Consider the following 21,871-nt stretch of genomic DNA (forward strand, 5'->3'; position numbering starts at 1 on the left):
TATTGGTGACTTTTTGAAGTTAAATCTGTTTTTTGTCCATCTGATGTGTGTGGTGAGCATAATCCAGACAGATGGACCTCCTATAAAGAACAATTCTCATCATGCAATTAGCGTTTGGACACAATATATACAAGACATGTCGCTTTGGCGGTGTCGAGTTGTAGTCTGTTCATTTTCACCTAATTAGTGATGGTATGCGACAGTGTTGTCTCTAATGCAGGCCGCAGTGTGCCTCACAAATTATAGGCTGCATGGAAACAGAAAATATACACAAATATTGCAAACAAAGTTCCTGTTTAATGACATGTGTGAGAGAAAATTGGCCAAGGTGATGGGTACAGAGAGATGATGGGTTGAGGGGATCAGGAGCAGAAGTGAGCATTAATGAAGGGTCAATATCTAATCAATGCAGGAGCGAGAGATGAGAGGAAGGAGGTGAGTAATGATTGAGCTAAGTGATACCTGACCAACATGGAGCAGATTGAGGAGGGCTGACGCTCGATAAGTGGTTGGCTGATACTTGACTTGAGGAGAAATGAGGATAGAGCGCAACGAGGCTAAACAAAATTAACAATTACCGCCAAATCTGAGAAAACCCTTGAGGCTACCGGAGCTGCAGTCTCAGCAGGATGATTAATCAACACGTTAAAACGCCTTTAGCATAAATTCTGTCAAAACTGTAGGAGTTGTCACCTGAAAAAGAGGCGGAGAGGGAAGAAACACCCTGTCAGCTGGAGTTTCTGTGAAGATTAAACAGGGATATTTAAAAATAGAGCTGAGCTCAGTAATGGCTGCCACATGAACTTATGAGAATTTTGTTCAAAGTAATGAACAGAAAGCGACTGTGAGTGTTTTTGTTTCAAGGACAAATATAGAGGTGTGAAAACATTCTCTAAATATTCTCTTGGCATGCTCAACTCAACTTTTATGAGTTTTGAAGCGTAAATGCAATCACAAGAAGTCAAAAGCTAACGTAAGCTATAAACAAGCTGCATCCCAGTCGCATGACTGACTCCTTTGTCCAAAGCGACTTACAGTAATTCATTCATACATGCACTGATGGTGGTGGTGCCGACCAACACATCGGGAGCAGTTTAGGATTCAGTATCTTGCCCAAGGACACTTTGACATGTAGACCAGGGGAATCGAACCAGCAACCTTCCAATAACAAGACGCTGGCTCTACCTCTGAGCCTCAGTCACCCGCAGCTTCAACATCACCACCAATAGGTTCCCTACTACACTATACTATACACATTTTAGTATAAATTGTTCAATCTCCAAGCTGGAAAACACTCGTGTTTGACATTGTATGTCTCTGACATAATCTGTAGTCTCATTCAGCCACTTGTTAGCGACCGCTTACAAGACCGGTAAAAGCTTCAAAATTGGGGGGTATTTATTCAGGCATTTTATGAAAAGAAACAAAAAGTGAAACCTCCTAGGCTTGTGTCAACCACAGAACTAATTTCAGGCTTCTAAACAAAAGCCCATTCAAACAATCCATCCACTTTGAGACGAGGTTACCAGAAGTGCAAAGATGCTAAATCACTCCTGGAGGACTCCATTTAGTCATAAACAAGTTCTGGGCAGTTTAAATTTTAACCTGATGATGGTGCGGCATGAAAAGTAATCAGATCATCAAAGTTATTGTAATTCCTCTTCTTCTTCCCCAAGGCTACTCAATCACAACTTCTAACAGAGCCCTTCCACAGCTGCCTGTCCTCATCCCTCAAGGCTGCATTTCTTTGCTTCATTTCCATTCACATGTCCCCTCAGATATTATGCTGACGTCCCTTATGTCATTTGCAGCTCATTATTTCATTTGACTTGAGTGACCTCTGATTGATTAATGCTGAGGCAACAATGCGATGTGTCGACAAACACTCATGTGTCTTGCGGTTTTACTCAATAGTTTAAAATGTACAATTTGATTATTTGATGCAGTATGCCAAGATCATTTATTCATTTAGTCTGTGCTCAGGTGTAAATCCATAAAACATGGGAGAGCAAGGACAAAAATAGACTGAATAAAATACAAAACTCACAGGAGGACATATTGGGATTTTATCTTCTTGTCAAAACAGCGTTTAAAAAACATCTAGCTGAGCCAGTGTCACCCTGCTGCTAATGAAAAAAAAGAAATATGCATTAGCCTTTCAGTGTCATCTGGAGAGAGAGATGTAGGCTACAACCTTTTTCTATATTCCTGAGGGGAATGACAGCAGTTTTGTTACGCTTGTAATGGGCTTTTCAAAATTAATGCCAAGTCAAAGCCGTACCGACAGTCATTGTCTGCCCATCCACGCACCTTGCAGGGGAATAAAAACGACTATAATGAGTTTTATTTGTGTTGTAAAATGCATGGATTTGCATCGTAGCGTTAAAAAGCGGAAGCCGAGCACAAATGCCGGCTAGAGCGAGTTGTACTTGCTACATAAAATGCAGACAGCATGTGTGATAAAGTGAAATATATTTCGCAAATGGATGCATTTGTTAATTACCAACACTGACGATATCGTTTCCTCACAGCAGGAAGGTCATTAGTTTGAATCAGACACCCAGCTGGAGTCTTTGTATCTGTTCTGTATCTGTGAGGATTATTTCTCCCACAGTCCAAGAACATGAACATCTGTTAAACTGGAAACTATATATTGCCTCTAATTGTGTGTTTGTCTGCACAGCTCTTTTCAGATGTTCAAAACATAACATTGCTGACTTCGTCAAGCTGTTAAAGATGCATTTTGTTTTTTTTAAGGAAATGTTCCTTACTGCTTGATTTTGATATGACATTTACGGAGTGTTTTTCGGTCCCCGCAGGCTGAATCAGTAATGGATTTTAAAAACTTATTTTGCAGTAGGAGCCCTCATCAATGTTTTGTCAGTCAAACTCCCGAAGAAAAAAATGGTGTTGGCATTTTTATTTTCCCTTAAGTCTAACTTTTTTCTTTTTCCTTTTCCTGCCTGAAACTACTCCCATAGCTTGCAGTTTTCAGGCTTCTATATAAAAGTGACTCGGATTCCTATTGAGACATGAGACCAACGTGTAAAACAGCCATTAGCTAACACCTGCATGTCTGAGAAGGCCTTTTGCGTTGACCCAGTGATTTAGTGGAGACCTCTAAAGGGGTTAAAAGATAAGTTCATTTCTGGAGCTTCACAGCAGAACAGCGTTGCAGCATTCTCCTAAACAACTGAATGATGATGGGGGACTTGTTTAAAATGTTAAAACATCCAGGAAACAAACATGAGATGTCTCCATACAGCTCATCAGGCGTACTCCAAGTCTCGAAACCCTGCGATCCCAAACTGATTACAAAGGCATTATTTCTCGGTCGAGCTTGTGAACTTGTCCTTTAACCAACCTCTCATGTAATGCATGCTGGGAGAGGTTCCTGAGTGTAGAAAAGATATGGTTACTGTAGTTTGGTCAGATATGTGGAACCAGCTTTCTTCGTAGGTAAATGTCAATGCATGGGCTAATTTTGACTTTATCACTATTTTATTTGATTACTGAATGAATAAATGTGGCCATGACTGACAATAACCTCCATAGCTATTGTCTGAAATCAGATTCCCTGAGCATGTCCCTGTGGGAGGCTATTACTGTTGGCGCCACTGTCACAAAGACAACTTCAGCAACATGTTTACCGCTCACAGTCCGACTACTGTCCAAGGCAACAAACAACCGTAACAATCTTGATTAGATCTAGAAACTCCAATCTCAGCGCTATGGAAAGGCAGAGTAAAATACTCGGTTGTATTAACATGCAGAACAGTTCCGTTTCTTACTGATCGAGTAGGAAGAATGCCGGTTTTGAACCATCTCTAGTCCAGGTGGTAAGGGGAGACACGTATCAGCTCTGACCCTATAAGAAAGGTCAGAGCAGACTCCATATGCTGAGGAAGCTCAGGTCCTTTGGAGTGCAGGGGGCACTCCTGAGGACTTTCTATGATGTGGTGGCATCAGCCACTTTCTATGGAGTAGTCTGCTGGAGCATATAGAAAGAGACTTGATAAACTTATCAAGAAGGCCAGCTCCATCCTGGGATGCCCTCTTGACCCAGTGCAGGTGGTGGGAGAGAGTAGGATGATGGATAAGCTGACATCGCTGCTGGTGAAGGACTCCCACCCACTGCAGGTCACTATCACCGCACTGGTCAGCTGCTTCAGCGATAGACTGATACACCCCAAGTGTGTGAAGGAGAGGTACCCCAGGTCCTTCCTTCCTGCTGCTGTCAGACTCTATAATCAGCACTGCTTCCAGTAGACCTCACTGTGCACTGTGCAATAAAAACTCTATACATAACCCATTTCTCATTTTGGTTTGCACTAACTGGGCAATTTTCATACCTATATTTATTATTTATTAATAACAATACACCTGCCACACTGTTTACATTTGTACATAGTATGTATATACAAGTCTACTTCTATTTCTTACTTTTTTATTAGATTATTTTTATATATTATTGTAATATTACTGTCCTTTGGCTGCTGTGACGCATAAATTTCCCCGTTTGCGGGACTAATAAAGGAATTCTGATTCTGATTCTGACCATAATATATAGATAAGAGATAATCTGTAAAGTAAGGTGATTTGAGTGAGGATGAAGGTGGATGCCATGCCTGCCTGACTCATTGATCCATTTTCTGATTAGACTCTTTGGCCCCAACCATGGCTCTCAAAAAAGAAAAAGAAAGAAAAACGAGTCAGTTCATTAGTCACGGGTGAATGACACACACCAGGTCAACCCTCCGATAAACATTAACAAATCACTGACTGAAAACAGCTGTATCTTCAAATGCAGTAAAAACTATGTTTGCGATAGTGAAAATAAGCAAAAAATATATTAATTTTCATAGTTTAAATGGAGCAATAATTACAGGCCTCAGGAGTGGAAAAGAAAATATGTTGCAGCATGGTTTTCTGCTCTGTTTAGCTCATAATTAAATTGTCTCACTCCTCATCTGATTAAGCCCCCCTGAGAAGCTTTTATATTGTATCCTGTGCTTTATTTGGATGACACATTCGGTAATGCTTTTATGTTTTCTCTTACGTTTTGCAATGCAGATGACGATAATGACATAAAGTTGGCCAACCAAACCTGAGTTGAACTCTTAAAAACACTTCTTTTATAACATTATATTCCTGGCATGAGAGCTGAATGAGCAGAGAATTATTAAAGGAGCACTGTGTAGTTTTGAGGAAGAAATTTAAACTCTGACAATATTAATGAGGTACAGATACACACTCAGAAATATGTATTTTTTCCATAACAGACTGAATAACCTGCTTTCAGAGGAAAATAAGGACCTCCTAGCATTGTTTGAAGCTAGAAAGGTGGCAGGGTCCGCCAAATATAAACAAAATAAAACAGTATGAAACTGTGTTGCCCTTCAACGTTAGTTTTTTCATTCAGTTTATTCAGTCATGAAAACAAAGAGAGCTTGTTTGTTTAGTTTGTTTAGGCTTAAAACTCAGTCATTAAAGATCTTTCTCTTCTGATTGAAATTTTAAAAAAGTGGTGCGCCTTTTAGTTAACAGGCACACACCAACAGGAAGTGCACAGTTAGTGTCAGACAGCTATCAAATGAAATCATAAATATAAATTGGTTTCATTAACTGTGAAACTGTGAAATAACACATCTGTGATTGCCTTGGCTGGCAAAGAGAAAGACACTTTACTTATATAAAAACTGTCTGGACTTGTCAAAGCGCCTGTAACACCCAGAGGAAAAACACACTAATGGCTCCCTTCGCCTGAGGGATGACACGGTGACCAGAGTGTGGACAGACAGCGAACCCCAGAGACCGTGTCATCGGGGATGTACAGCGTGTGTTGAGAGCCAGCGTGGGCACGGTCAGTTTATTAAGAGTGTTGAACCCACTGAGCAGCACATCTATTTCTGACATAAGATGATTGTTCTTCCAGACGTATAGTTTTGACATCTTCAGATAAGTTAGTCATAGTCTCCAAACTGTGCTTCAGTGCTTTGGATGTAGAATTATAAAAGACATGATGTATGTTATAGATATTATCAGTCCATCCATTAGCTACCCCTGCATAACCTCTGCAGGGTCGCAGGGGGCTGGAGCTGATTGCAGCTGACCAGCAATGTGCTCTGTGAGTCATGTAGGGAGTTTCTTCTGTTTAATATCAGAATCAGAATCAGCTTTATTGGCCAAGTAGTCACTCATGAGAAATTTCATACAAAAATAAAATAGAGATTTTTAAAAAAAAATCAGTATATGGCTAGAAAAACAAGGACAACAAAGCTGAACAGATAGATTCAGATAAGATAAAGACGCAATGCAACAACATACAATATCTATGCAAGTAACAAATAGATAAATAGTTTGTGTGGAAGATCTACTCGTATTTTATTAACAATCTGACATGTTCTCCTGGCTTGTGTTTTTATGTATTTATTACCATTTTACAAACTCATAACTGCATCTTTTGCACTGTGTAGTTTTGGGAAAAGTTATTCAATCAGAAAAGAAAGATCTTTGTTGACTGATTTTTTTATGCTGAAAACAAATTAAATAAACTCTTCGTTTTCATGACTGAATAAAAAACTGACCTTGAAGGACAACAGAGTTTCTTACTGTTTTACTTTGCTTATATTTGGCAGACTGTCAGGGACTGAGCTGTAAGGCAAGAGAAACAGATGTTTTGTTGAAAAATAGATTTTATTTTTTTATTTTCAAATAGCAAAAAAAAAAATTAATAACAAAAGTGCAGAAGAATAATTCTTGGCCTATAAAAAAAGGTCAACATAACAGAACTAAACTTAAGCAATAACTAAAGAGAACTTAGCAACACAGACTGACCTTACAGTCAGTAAGGAAACTTAAGGAAAATAATGAAAGAACATTATAACAATAGTTATTCAAGTAAACAATAATGGCAAAAATCAAAACTAGAACACTGCCTCCCCCCTACATAGTACAGTCCCAATGGCACTCAGCCTCATTTAAGCAGGCCTAATAGAGCTGGAACTGCTTTTGCCTGTCAGCCTGAAGCCTCAGCAAAATAAAATAAATGAAATGCAGCATGCAGGATTCCTGTTGACAGTAATGGATGATGTGTTAAAGGACTTACTTGTAAGAAATTGATTTTTGAGTCTAACTCCCAGCTTGTCAAAAACTGACGCATTAGGATGGCGGCTGACCCATCCTACAATCCCAAAGCGTCATTATTTGACGAGGACGAGACTCAAAAATCCACTTTTCTTACAAATAGGACCTTTACAGAAATCTGTGTATTTTAAAATGTAAACATATCATTAATCCTTTGTAGGCAAGTGGATTTTTTAGAGGGTTCATCACACTGATGGCCTGTGGGAAGAAGCTGTTCTTATGTCTGGTTGTTTTGCTGCACAGTGCTCTTTAGCACCGCCCAGAGGAGAGAAGCTGGAACAGGTTGTGTCCAGGTGATATGAGTCTGCACTGATGTTTCCTGCTCGTGTCTTGACTCTTGACTCTGTGTAAGTCCTGAATTGGATGGCAGGTTGACACCAGCGATGTTTCCTGCAGCTCTGACTGTTGGTTTTGGTGGATGATGGAGATGCAGAGTCCTGAGGCAGGTTGAACTTCCAGGGCTGGAGCAGGAAGTTCTTGATGTTCCTCTGTTGGGCCTTTTTGATGAGTGGGCTGATGTTGGATGCCCAACACTCAAAAAAATGATTTGTATTTTAATTACATGTAAAAGTTTTTTCAATCATGTTGAGTCAAGATGTAATATAAATAACTAATGTTTGATTTATTGCAGAAGACAGAACTATGAAATGCATAACTTTTATGTTTGATACTAATCATAAACACTTAAAAAATACATGTGTTTTTGTAAAAGTTCCCCTGTAACTCTAGAATTGAATAAAAACAATAGATTTATGTCCAAGCCTGCTCTAATTTATTATAATCAGTCCAAGTTATTTAATTTATTCACATTAACTCAACTTGACAGAAAGACTTTGCATTAAATATGACACTTTACACTGGCATGACGAATGAAATCATGAAATTGATTAAAAATGTGCATAATTAAATACTTAAAGTCACTGTTTTTGGCAATACATTTTTTTTCAAGTGCACTTTTGTTCGTGGCAGATTGTGGATCCCACAAGGCTTCCACAGCAGACACAGTGCTGTTGAGTATGGTGATGGGGTGCAGTGTTAAGGGGGGGCTCCTCTTGAAGTCCACACGGAAATCAGCATGGTATTTAATTAAAGCTGTTGTCGAACATAATTTCTGCAGAGATTTTTTTTTAGTTAATGTTAACACGTTTGTTCTCTTTGCAGAGCTTAATCTACTCTCATATCAAACATCTGCCAAGAAATTTCACACAATTTCTCGTCTGTCTCCAGGTTTGTAAATCACTTCGGCTTACACTTCATATAACACGTATCTTGCAATCATCTTTTCGCCTATCTTGCACATAGAGGTGTTCAAGACGTTAAGTGTCTCCATACAGAAATATTGACAACACATTCTAATAAGGCATCATCTATACAGACCAACTTTGGGGTTGTCAGGTTGTGAATAATGCTTACCCCTAACCTGGACCAAGATCCTTTTAATAACGACTTCTGTAGTCTCGATTAATTTAAAATGTTTAAAAAATGACTTTGGCTCTGATTTTTATGCCTCCAGACTTAATAACTCATTGGAAAGTGAGAGTCTAAGTGAGTAGGAACGACAAAGAACAGAACTTTCTCTGCGACTTCCTCCACAGAAAATGTCCACAAAGGCTCATAGAAACCTGACAGCAATATTGTTGGGACCTAAGGTCAGTCTTTTTTATTATGATTGCAAAATATATATCTGAATCACAAATACAGAGCTCCGGTGTGGATTGCAGTATATAGTAAAGTGTTCATGGTCTCTTGTGCTGTGGTTTCTTCACAAAGGTAGGAGCTATTGCAAGACTGTTACATCACAAGGAAATTGGTTTCTGATACTGTGGAACAGCAAAAATATTAAAGTACTTTTCACTATAATGCAGTTCAATACGGCACAACAATACAGCCTCGAAAAGTACTATTGCATGTACTGTACTTGCGGTACTTCGGTGTTGGATTGCATCACAATGTTAGGTGTTTCTAATCTGTTATGTCTCTCAGATGTTGTTAGACGCCTTTCATAACAACACTTCAGAGCAGAATTGGTCTTTTTTTCATGTTTTGTCTTTTACCTGTGGAGCACTGTTGAATGTGCTGCATGCCTTGTTGAAGAGTCAATACTGCCCCCCTGAGCAAAAGTATAATGCAGCACGGGAGGAAGCATCCAAAACATGTTAACATACTATATCTGCTGGGTATGTTTTTTGATATATACAGTAGTTACTTATGAAAGTGTGTATGTGACATTGGCAGTAATCAACAGAATGTGATGTTACAAACATGTTGGATTTATTTCACTTGTGAGAAATGTGATGAACAGTTGCAGAAGTCCAACGTGTTTTTAAAGAATAAGTTCACGCCAAAAAAAAAGAAAATGCAGTCATTATCTACTCATCCCCATGCCGATGGAAAGTCGGGTGAAGTTTTGTTGTCCACAAAACATTTCTGGAGCTTCACAGTACAAATGAAGTAGTTTCAAAACATAAAAAACTGAAAAAAAAAAAGAAAAAAAAATGAATACAAATTGGCCCCAAACAGCTCGTCCAGTCTCCAGACGCCTTGAGATGCCAAATTGTTTTGGAAAGCTGTTTTTCACAAACTTTTAAAAAGCTGAAATCTTCACTGTAGCTGAAAGTGTTAAGCACCCTGTCTGAAGTGGGTCCACAAGCTCGACCAGGCATTGAGGGTTTAAAGAACATTATTCAAATCAATTTGGGCTCTTGGGGCTTCCAGAGACTTGGATTACACTGAAGGAGCTGAATGGAGCCATTTTATGTTGTTTTTTTGTTTTTGTTTTCCTCCCCATCCACTTCAGTTGTTTAGAAGTATGTTGCAATGCCGACCCGACTTTCCATTGGCATGGAGGTGAGTAGAAAACGATATAATTTTCATTTTTGGGTGAATTTTGGGATCGTTAACTCCTTTAAAAGGCCACCACTAAACTGCTTGGTCAACACTTAAGGCCCCTTTGAGACATGCAGATGATACCTGACGGCTGTTTTACAAGTTGGTCTCAGATAGACAACAAAACAAAAATGTCAACCAAAATCTTATTTTAGAGTCAAAAGATTGGCTAACAAAACATTGGTGAAGGCTTCTAATGTTAAATTAGTTTTTAAAATCCATTAGTGATGCAGCTTGTGAGGGATGACTGAATTTTTATTTGGGTGAACTTATCCTTTAAAGACACTCCTGTAAGTAAGTCAGGTAATCCCGTTCTGGGCTTTGACACCATTTCTCACATCCACTGAGAGCAGTGCTGTTCCCTCTCACAGGAGGAGTTAATTACACATTTCTTTTTTACATCTTGGCAGTGACAAGAACACAGATACTCACAGTAATGAGCCAATTAGTTTCATTACAGCCGACCCAAGTCCTGTGATCAAGGAAACTATGCAGCCTTTCCCGTCTCATCTTTGCTCCGAGACTCATGACAGTGCCTGCAGCTTAGCTCTTCAACCCAAGTCATGCCCGTTAAAGACACACGTGCACTCCACGTGTCTCTCAAACCAGATATTTGCTGCAGAAATCCTAATTGTTGTGGCACCGGCAGAAGTCTAAAAACACGTATGCTTGCATGAAATGTATATTCAGAAGTAAACTACTGATAATATCTACTGTACAGTAAGTCATCCTTGGGGAGCTGCATGGTCCAAACTCTTATTACAAAACAAACACACACAGTTATATTTTTAAGAATCATTTGGACTGGTTTATTGCTCTCCTTCAAAACACTGTTCCATAAAAAAATACAGAGACATCTGCTTCCTTCTGAGTAACCAATGGTTATTGATGCTTGTATAAAACTGGTTTCAGAGTTATAACATGAAAAATATTACATTTATTGTGGACTCGGTACCACAGAGTCATAACGTCAAGATATACAGATCACAGAACAAAGTGGAAGACGATGTGGTTTTTCGATTTTTGGTTCAAAATAAGTTCAACAACAATCTCGACAGCATATTGATGTGATTGTGAAAAGCATGAATTAAAAAGCCCCAATTCAGAAACAGCACTGATTGTGAATGTCCTTTTTTTTCTCCAAGGAATACATGTACACTTCAAATGATTGAGATGTATCACACACGGATATGAATTCATATCCTAAATCAACTGGATCAGTTCACATCATTTGAATAATACAGGAAAATATAAGACATTTCTCATCAAACTGTTAATTAATGGATTTTAGATGCAATGACGATAGTGTCTAGCCGTTTTACCCCGTGCACTACAAAGCAGTACTTCTACAAAGGATGGAAGTCACAACATTGCATTGCCTCACAGTGATTGTTGATTAGCATAAAAAAATAAAACACATCACAGAATTAAAAAAATTACTCAAAATGTATCACATTAACAGCTTTTTAAATATGATCACATTTTAAAAAGGAACAATCAACTCAAATAGGCGTTTAGGGTTGCATTCACAGTCAAGTGTGTGAGGACATTAAACTGCATTCATTTAGATGGGTTATAAAGGACGGGCCGTCGCTTTTCGCTCCAACTTTAGTACATGAGACATAACTAAAAAATGTTTTGTAATCCAAAAATGTGATTTTTGGTTTGTTTTTTCATCTGTAGAGAGAAAAATGTTCTTTTTGGTGGAATTACCCTTTAAAAACAAAAGTATATATGATGTCGTCTCATCAGATAATGCAATTTTAGATTTTTCAGAGATAGTTTAGATAGTTTAAAGTCAGTACAATATTTTGCTTTGTGGACCAAAAACAAAATCATTTTGGTGAAATTACCCTTTAAAACACTGCAAAACAAAAAAAAAAAAATCATACATAATTTTTTCAATTTGACAAACAAAAACAAAAATACAACATATTAAGAGCAAAAATGAACTCAAAGTGAAGATTCAGAGGTCCTATGCAGTGCCAGCTGAAAAAAAAATTAATCAGTGTTTGATCACAAATAATTGCACAACAGATGATTTTAATATATAATGCCTGGCACCTACAGAAACATAAGAGGTAGAGCTACATACAGGTTTAATACATCTATATCTCCCTGAAACAGGGAAAAAGACCACAGAAAGAATCTTCAAATTTGCGCAAATGGGGAAATCAAATGGTGAAGCCATACTTAGGATTCAAACAGCAATTTATTTTGCCGAGAGTTTAAATATAATAAATATAGAAAATGGAATAAAAGGACGAATAAGAAACAAAACAAAAAAAAAAAAACAGTTCCAGTCTGTATGGTGCCGAACCATTAACTTCTTACCAGACAAACATGGTATTCTTACATTATCTTCTGGATGTGTTTATTGAACATGCAGCCTTAAATGGGTGCTTGATAAATAATGAATATGCCCATAAATACAAAATTAATGTCCGCTCGTGACTGCACAGATGACCTTTCTGTAGCTCCTTTGTTCACTATAAGTAAAAGGAGGATTTCTCGTGTGTGTCCCTGTGCTCGCCTCCAAAATGCAGTACCTCCCTATATGTTTCAACCTCAAGATTCCAGCAGTTATGAGTTAAATCTACAAGTTATAATCAACACTAACTATATAAAAACAGTTCTACAAGAAGAGAGGCTGGTTCTGTTTGGTGTCAGAGAGATAATCTCTAAAAACTGTGGAAAACTTATCCTGATATGTAGTCGACAAATCAACCGTTTCCTGGAAATCTTTTGTGATGAAAACATCTTAAGCTTGACGCTTGTTATAAATTATTAGCGACGCATTCATAAGATATTTATGTTCCATAAAAACTGCATCCAGATGACCTTGAGTAGCCCTTTTGTTTGCTGCAAACTTAAATATAGCCCTCATTAAAATTCAGTACCAGCAAAGTGTTTTAAATTTAAAAGACAAATACTTCCAGCCATTCTGATTAAAATCCTCAAATGAGGAAGATTAAAAATACCATCAGGAAGCGGTACTAAAGCACAAAAGAGGACGTTTATACTATGATGTGCTGGTTGTGCTGCATCTTTGGAAAATTCATTCACAGATCTGTTTCAGAGCCCTTCCTCCAGGCGAAACCGTTCTCCTCCCGGTCTATTCGAATCTGAGGCGAACCTTTTGTGTAGGAACATCTGTCAAGACTGAAAGAAGAAGGGATATAGGATAATATAAATAGGGTGTTGTATGAACTCAAAAATCAGGCAGCATGAATTAACTTTGCGTGCGATAAGAATGGCGGCTGGTACTCACTTACTCGGCCACCGTGGAAGTGTCGAAGTAGCGCTCAGCACGGTGAATGCGTGTTAAGGAAAGTCTGGGATTGATCTCCTGGGGGGAGAAGAAAAGAAATGCACCTTTAAAAACATACTTTACAAAGCTCTTGTGGTTACGGACCAGCAGAAAAGAGAGGGAAAAAGAAAAGGAGGCGAGAGCGCAAAGCTGCTTTTAGGTTCAAACTAGCAGAGGTTCGATCGGTGATAAAGAAGAGTTCGGAAAAGCCTATTGATCTTTCGTTTTTTTTCATTTGTAAGTGCATGCAAGAAGGCCATTATGAGAGGAGAGAATGTGAGCATGAAGCCTTTTGGAAGAAAAGTTCGAGCAGCCCCGAAAGTTTTGGCAAAGCAAACCCTGGCTAGTACAGTACTCACTATCCAAAGATTTGTCGCCCAACATGGGCTCCTGCTCCATCATATCCATGGAGATTTTTATAGTGGGGACATTGTCATTGTAGGGGTAGTCAGACTGTGGGAGAAGGGATGGAGAACATTAACTCGTATGGACTTAAAGGATCTACAGGAGGCTGTAGACAATCACATGACCACACTGGAATTTGGTAAACTTTATCTCCATATAAATATTTAGGTTGAAGGAGAACTTACAAATTCGATTTCACTGTCGATGCTTCCCTTCTTCTTGTTTTTCTTTTTCTTCTCGTCTTCCTTCTTCTTCTTGTCTTTCTCCGGGATGACATCGTCCAGGTAGCTGAGGTCATGCTGGGAGAACACGTAGTCCATTGCCTTACGAACGGCAACCAATGCCAAGATCTGCAGACAAAGAGATAGTTTGGTTGGCCTCATGCCCAGGTAAAGCTCTAAGTGTTTATGTTCAGCTGCGTCAGTGATGGCAGCCATTTCTCACCATGACAGGGAAGATGATGGCAGCCACGGTAGACTTGAGGATCCAGAGGAGGGCCAAACACAGGCCCTGGATGAAGGTGAAGAGGTGGATGCGTCTCTGGGGGACGTGCCGCAGGTAGATCAGGTCCGGCTGGTGCTTGGCTGGCATCAGCAGCAGCTGCAGGCGGTCCATGAACTGACACAAGCAAACAGACAAACCCACAGTTTTAAGGCTGTAACTAAATTTGATTTGTTAGCTTGCCACAAGTAGCTTTGTTTGCATGTTGTGTCTTAGCTGCTAGTTAGCCTCCAGTAGCTTTGCTCATTTGCTTACATGTTGTGTCTTAGCTGCTAGCTGGCACCTTGCTTGCATTTTATTGATAAAACTACATTTAAGCAGGTCACTGTCACTGGGGTTAAGCTAACTTTAGCTGTTGTTGGTTGATTGTGGTTTATTTCCACAATATTCTGTGAAACACAACAACCGAGAGAAAAAGCTAATGACTGATGGCTGATGAGGTGTGCAAAAAACATTTACACTTGTGCATCTCCATGTAAACACTGGCTACCCCACAACCTCTTGGCGCCACCTTCAGGCAATAACAGATAGTAACACAGCTCCCCCAAAACAGCACTTTAACTATTGTGCAACAGTTAATTAACATTAAGCATTTTTACTTTCTCTCCTCTTGTACACAACAACAAACAACTGAAGGTTGGCTGCCTGTTAAACCATAATGTCTTATAGTCGGCTTAATACAGTAATGAAACAAAAAACAAGTGCAAGTGAAGTAACAAGTACTGTAATTGCTGTAATATGGAACGGTAATGCATTTGTCCAGCACTACCAGGTACAGAACAGGTTTAACTCACCTGAACACCATTGAGTGAGGCCACACCCATGTAGAGGAACACACCGTAGAGGACAGGCATGGGAATGAACTGAAGGACACAGAACAATGAAGAGACTCATTCACGTGAATTGTGACCTCAGTTCATGCGAAGATCATGCAACATGTAAGAGATGCTCGAGAAAATATCGCCCTCTTCATACAGGTAATGAGAATGTTTATTTTAAGCGGCATTGCTTAGTTTAAAAATAGTCCACAAGCAGCTTTTCTAAGAATGTTCTTGTAGTCTGCAGGTGTGATCAGTCGCTTGGCTGCCATCGGTGCAGGTTTAGCGACTAGTTACTTGGTATTATGGAACTTTAAAAGAGTGGAAGAGAATCGACTACAATCTGGGGAGCAAGTGCAGAAATTTGCCGTCTAAATAAATAAAGATGAAAGATGGATAGACAGTTGAAAGAGCGTAATTCATAAATTATACTAAACCTTTTGCAACTGTCCCCAAATGTTAATACTGTATAGCAATCCAGCCCAGAGGGAAACAAAATGTATTTACTGGATCAGAAGGACATTATTCAAAATGTCCACAAGGGGGAGTACCAGCTCTAACAACCACCTCTCAGTGACTTCACATTTTTGTTTTGGCAACTTAATGTGGGAATGGAAACTCGAGAAGTCACTCAGCTGCAATCGGAGCTTAAGCCCTGATGAACATGCTTATTTCACATCGCATTACTTCAACTATGGGAGTTCCTAATCGGATGAATAAAAGATTTGAAATTATTTTAAATCTTAACAGGGGTGACAGGAGTTTGTCCTAAAAGAGGCGGACAGTAATCCATGTTTCCATGGAAGAATTAAGAAGTTGGAGCGCTACCTTGAGGATCGGGGCCATGAAGACAGAGAGTCCCGTCAGCAGGAACACAAAGGTACCGGTGACTCTTTGTTCCCTGGATTGGTGGAAAAACACAAGGATGATCAATAACTGTCATGAGTGTGTGAGGCAGTAGATTTGGTTCCCAGTCTTAGGGCTCCATTTTCAACAGCTGTGTTTCTTGATTGTTTAATTCCAGAAAGATTAAGAGGGATTGATTATATCTCTTATTGTTGGAAATAATTCACTCTCTGTGCACATGAGTTCTTTATGTACAATAATAATAATAAAAAAAAATCTCTGCATCCACCATTTATGAAGAAAACAAGGCTTGTCCATCTGCGCACATTTTGAAAAAAGCTTACTCTGGGAAGATAGAAAAAACAGGGTAGAAACTTTTGCGCTGGACCATCGTGCTCACCTCACACCCAGAAATTTGGGCTGCTCCCCAGGTGCCGACGTCTGGGTCTCCATTTTCAGAGAGTCGATGTGGGCGATGGAGATGACAGTGGCAGCCACGTACCACGGCAGGCCCATGAAAGAGCAGATGATCATCAGGATGGCCACCCAGAACAGGTCCAGGTGATAGCCTGCCCCTTTCTGAAAGGAGACATGAGGAGAGAGTGCAGAATAATGAGTAAGGCACAGGTCAGTATACAGATGAAGTATGCATCAAGAAGAGTTCTCAAAATTATCTTGTTATGATCTTGTGATCGCACGCACAGATGTAAAGTTTGCAGAAAATATATTTTAACAGTTGAATAAACATCGAAAACATGGAAGAAGAACATTTTTCTTGTCTTTTTTGGGTTGTGAGTCACTTCTGAATCCAGACTACAGGCCTTTATTTTCAGTTTAATCCTTGAATACATGTATCCATTGTTCCTAGAACCTTTTAAAAAGGTTACAACTCTGAGGCAGGTTACCAACCTTGAGTTTGTGCTCTTTCCGGTTGACAATCACAGCAGTGATCTGCTGGTCCATAAATATCAGAATGGTGACCAGCAGAGCGGGGAGTGAGGCTGCCAGGTACACCCACCAGGGGTTCCCTCCGAAAGGAGGAACAAACCAGCCCCTCTGTGAACTCGTGGGCTGGACAAAAAAATAAGAAGAATGAGACTGTTAAAGTGACCTGAAACCATCTAGTGTATCATCTTGTTTCTGTGTGGACATGGATAACATCTCAGATAGAACAGAGAATAGAAGTGGCTTCTCCACACTTTCTGAGGGTCTTAACACTGACAGTCTGAAATTACTCGTGCATCATTACATGACAGAAATCTGTGACTTAAGACTCGGTGGTCAAACAAAGCTAGCTCTGTACTCGCAACCATCAGCTCCTCTGTGTTCTCACATCACCTATAATCAAGTTGTTATTCGATGCAGGTACCCGCTCCTCTACCCCATCATTCCCTTCCTCTGTGTCAAGGCGAGGGGGGACCTTAACGCCAACTGAGGAACATTTGAGCTTCGCAATCTCCAAGACTGACTAAGCCTTAGTTTCAGGTAATATATACGGCTTACTAGGTGAAACTACAAAGAAAGCATTATATTGGGATTTTAAATTTCAGCTTTCTGACAGAAACATGGGTCATTATCAGTGTAATCAGAGGAAGCTGCACCTGGCTGGTCATCATCATCAAAAGGCAAAGAAATCGGGGCTGGTTGTCTACTACAAGCACTTCTTCTGTGTGTCGTACAGTATATACCTTGAATTCACTTGGCACTATGAGCTTTGGGGTGTTCACACCGACGAACGCGTCCACGCCGCAGAAGAGAAGAATGGTCAAGATGATCGCAAAGTCACTGATGAGCTTCCTCACCTAAAGGGAGGAAACATAACAGCAGGTTAAAGTGTTTTTTTCACCCCATGTTCACATGAAATACTCCTTTTGCATTTCTCTACACTTGTTTGACATAAGAATTAAATCCTGTTAAACGACATTTTGTAGATAAACACTGGCGGATATTACCCGGCTGAGTGTGTGCTTTCGCTTCTGCAAGTGCAGTGAGTGCAATTATGTGTCATTTATGATAAGTAAACACAGTTGTTCAACAATAGGTGACTCATTGTTAATTGGTTTTAAAAAAAAAAACAGTCCAAAAGCTGATAGAGAGCCACTCAAATTATTTGCGAGAGAACGAATGGAGATGGTTGTTATGCAAACTTGCAGTTTTTCTTCTCAGTCTATCGCTTTTCTGACTGAAATATCTCAACAACTATTGGATGCATTGCCAGCGAGCATGGCTTGAGACTCTTTACATTTAACAGTTATTCTTTTTGATCCGCCAGGTCTCGCAAAGTTAAAGAAAGTGAGAAAGAACTCCTGGAATCCGGCCCTTTATCCAGATCCAGAACAAAAGTTAACGAGGTCTGTTCTGGGCCGAGACCCATCCCCCATCCAAGTTCTCATGAAAATCTGTTCTGTAGTTTTTTGCGTAATCCTACTGTCTGTAGTTTCTCAAGCAAACCATCATGGGAGTCGTTCTCATTGTGAATCAACCACCATTGCTGATGAAAATCTGTCGACCTGACTCATGCAGATGAGGAAGTGTTCACAGACGAGGAAATGTTTTAAGGTTTATTCACATTCGGCGACTTCCTGCATCACTAAGTTATTTTTGTTTTTGTTTTTTTAGACATTATAATGCTGAAATGTTATTTCAGAATTGAAAGAAACTGCTACACATCCATTGATGGGTGCTATCACTCACTGTGGTGGGGAAGAAGCGGCTCGTCTTGAACTGCTTCAGAGCCATGGAGCAGGCGTAAGTCCCAAAGAACAAGATGAAGGACATCAGGGTGATGTCAGGCACGTAGCCACAGGTCTCTCCGACCAGCTCCCCTCCGAACATCAAGCACTGCTTCCTGGTCAGGGACGCCCAGGTGGCATTCGCTGGCTGCAGAGACAAGGACAAAAAGGTCTCTAATCAACAATATGTGGAGAAAAACAGCTCTCTCAATCATTTAAACTACAGTTTTTAAATTCTGAATTGTTACCGTCACAAATACGAGAACACCACATACCAGATCAGTACTGTTTGTCCAGGAGGAGAGATCAAGGATTTCTGAAGAGTTCCCTGCCGAAGAGAAACAATGATATCTAATCAACAACATGAGAATTACTCTCAGTATCACATATTCCACTTTGGATCTGTGTCAGCATCTCTGTCCCCAACAATCCTGCCAAGTCACTCGCGACACAGAAACTGATAGGGCTGTTGAGAAAGTAAACAGTGGTATCTAGAGGCCGACACATACTAGTATCATTTGTTATCTCCACTGTCAACACGGCAGAAATAAGATGAAAGCTTTGTTCAACATACAATAGCAGAATCACTGCCAAATGTGACTAAACCAAATACGGCTGTTCAGCTTTCACTGTCTGGTATCACTGCCACACTGTGTTTCTGTTGGCACCCCAAAATAATCAACAAAGGTGAGTTTTGAAGTAAAGGATGGTTTAAGATTACTGAGTGTTGGTATTGGATACAGTGAAACCACTCAAAATTAACCGTCTTTATGTGGCCGTTCCAGCCATTTCTCTTAAAGTGAAGACCACATACCAGGCATGCAGCGGCAGTCGTACTGAGTGACGAGGTTCGAATCGTAGTCGGAGTTAATCGGGTTGTGGTGTCCCAGCTTTATCATCTTTTTGAAAGCGTCGTAGATGAAGATGAAGCTGATGAGCGCTGAGAAGCCTTCCTCGGTGAAACGGGTGAAGTACTGCACCAGGAAGCTGGCGTCTGTGGCGACCAGCACCAGACAGAATAACGCCGACCACAGGCCGATCCAGAGCCGGAACTCGAGGTAGTCGAAGCCGTTGTCTCTGTGGAAAAGGGACAGGTTAATTGTGGGCAAGTGTAATCTTTCACCGCCATCTTTTATTTCCAAGTGTACTTTCATTTTATTCCGTGAGGTTAAGGCTTCCTTAAAGGACAATTTCATCCAAAAATTTTAATTCAGTCATCATCTACTCAGCCCCATGCAGACAGAAAGTTCAGGGAAGTTTTGTAGTCCATAAAACATTTCTTCACATAAAACACAGTCGCAGGATTCTCCTTAGTAACTGAAGTAGATGGGGACTGGTTTAAGACTAAAAAATAAATGACTAAAAAAATAAAATAAAATGGCTCCATACAGCTAATCTGGCATAAACCAAGTTTCTGGAAGCCCCAAGGTCCCAAATTAATTTGAAAAGTCATCATTTACACCCTTTTTAAAGCCGAAATCTTCACTGTATTAGCTAAGCTAATAGTGTTAGCATGCACCCCGTCTGAAATGGGTGCATAAATTATGTACATCCATGCCGGAAAAGCTGTATGGAGCAATTTTTATTTACATTTTAAAACAATTCATCTACTTCAGTTGTTTAGGAGAATGCCACAGCGCTTTTTTGCTGTGAAGCTCCATAAATGTTTGTGGACTACAAAAAACTTATCCTTTAAAGTGTTTTTTAAAAAGCTAGTTATGCTCTGGAGCCCTTCAAAATAAAACAATATTGATTTTGAAGCTGAGAAACGATCAGAGTTGTCAGAAGGCTCTCCTCCATATAGAAAATATGCATGGTATATGTATGCAACAGCTGTAGACAGGCCTGCAGCTGCCACTGACTCAGCAACCGTCAACCTGAGGCATGGAAACATTTGGACGACACAGACGCCACGACATTCTTCACTCGCAGTGTAAAATTAAATGAGAGTGAATTATTGATAATGGAACATAATCAGCGTGGTGTTTGGTAATGCTAGGAGACTCTGGGAGAGGAAGTCAGTACAGTGGAAGGAGGAAGGAGAAGTCAGCATTTAACAACCTAATTACCGCTTCCCTGAGGTGAATATGTATTGAAATATAGACATAGCCTTTTGATGAACACACTTTATTACACTACTGCATCTGATTCTAGAAAAGACTGTGTGTTGTCTTGCTCTTTAGTTCATTACCATTCAGCTGGCACCTGTACCTGAGATTTAGAGTAAGTTCCAGAGAGATCCTGCTAAAATAAACCTTAAAGCAAAGCTGCCAGCCTACTGTAAATGTGAATTATCCATATTTCTAATGCTTTTATTTTGATTTTATTCATGCACAAAGCATCTCTGTTAACACACAAACATCTGTCCTTCGGGGATAGACAACTCTCTCTATAAATATCACCCAGGCTTCTTCTCAACTCCACTTCACCCCTCGCCAATACGACTGAATGAATTCGAACAGAAGCTACTCACTTGCTGAAGTTGAAGAGGAGCCTTTCAAAGACGAGCACCGGGCCTGTGCTGCTGAGAATAGTCAGGGGCTGACCAGCCAGCATGCAGAACACTGCTCCCGTCAGTGCCGTGCCCACGAAACTTTCCAACACTCCCTGCAAGACGGAAAAAACACAAGCTGCATTTACATGGACCCTTATATTCCAACAATAATCAGAATAATAATCCCTCAAACAGATCTTTCTCTCAGATTGAGAGGGGTGGTGTAAAGCTTTGATAATCAGCCTCTACACATTCCTCTGTGAGAGGATCTAGCTGGTAAACTGCAGATAAAGTTGAAATCACGTTATACGTTTTTTATAAAAAATGAAACGGGAACAGTGGGTGGAACCATTCTGGTCACGTAAACGCACATCTTACTGGATCACTTTATTCAGCGTCCATGTAAACAGTAAAGTTGGAATCTCTAATCAGAAAGATTTGAATCAGATTGAAGGAATATTGTCCATGTAATTGCGGCTACACTCAACAAACACTTTCTTTCATCATTATCATGCATATTTTTCAGGGTGGGGGTTTCCAAGTTTCGAAACACGACTCCCATAATTCTACTTACTCAGCTGGATGCTTTATTTTCCCTTTACACATCACACAGCTGCGAGGGCAGACCATCAGGACTGGCCTGTTTAATTTCTAGTCATCAAGTATTTCCACTTAATGCTATTTCATATTTTTTAACAGCTTTAGTTACTTTAAGATTTTTACTTACAAAACA

The 21,871-nt window shown here is 39.8% G+C and overlaps 1 protein-coding gene across 3 annotated transcripts in view; it reads right to left on the reverse strand.

Moving 5' to 3' along the window:
- Positions 1-10,812: 10,812 nt before the first annotated feature.
- LOC141005670 (electrogenic sodium bicarbonate cotransporter 1-like) overlaps positions 10,813-21,871 on the reverse strand; it is a 35,234-nt gene continuing 24,175 nt past the window's right edge. Inside the window, exons 13-26 of one of the 3 annotated variants that reach the window (XM_073477600.1) lie at positions 21,118-21,251; positions 19,459-19,721; positions 18,920-18,972; positions 18,607-18,792; positions 17,601-17,714; positions 16,822-16,983; positions 16,313-16,491; positions 15,895-15,967; positions 15,043-15,111; positions 14,192-14,365; positions 13,933-14,097; positions 13,702-13,795; positions 13,304-13,381; positions 10,813-13,194 (exon numbers count right to left, since the gene is read on the reverse strand). In XM_073477600.1, coding sequence (XP_073333701.1) covers positions 13,338-13,381; positions 13,702-13,795; positions 13,933-14,097; positions 14,192-14,365; positions 15,043-15,111; positions 15,895-15,967; positions 16,313-16,491; positions 16,822-16,983; positions 17,601-17,714; positions 18,607-18,792; positions 18,920-18,972; positions 19,459-19,721; positions 21,118-21,251 — 1,710 coding nt within the window. In that variant the 3' untranslated portion in view covers positions 10,813-13,194; positions 13,304-13,337. Of the gene's footprint in view, positions 13,195-13,303; positions 13,382-13,701; positions 13,796-13,932; positions 14,098-14,191; positions 14,366-15,042; positions 15,112-15,894; positions 15,968-16,312; positions 16,492-16,821; positions 16,984-17,600; positions 17,715-18,606; positions 18,793-18,919; positions 18,976-19,458; positions 19,722-21,117; positions 21,252-21,871 lie in introns of all 3 variants that reach the window. The other 2 variants (XM_073477599.1, XM_073477598.1) reach the window with 2 other exon arrangements.

Source organism: Pagrus major, chromosome 12 (genome assembly GCF_040436345.1).
Source record: "Pagrus major chromosome 12, Pma_NU_1.0".
In the NCBI taxonomy this organism is placed as follows: Eukaryota; Metazoa; Chordata; class Actinopteri; order Spariformes; family Sparidae; genus Pagrus; species Pagrus major.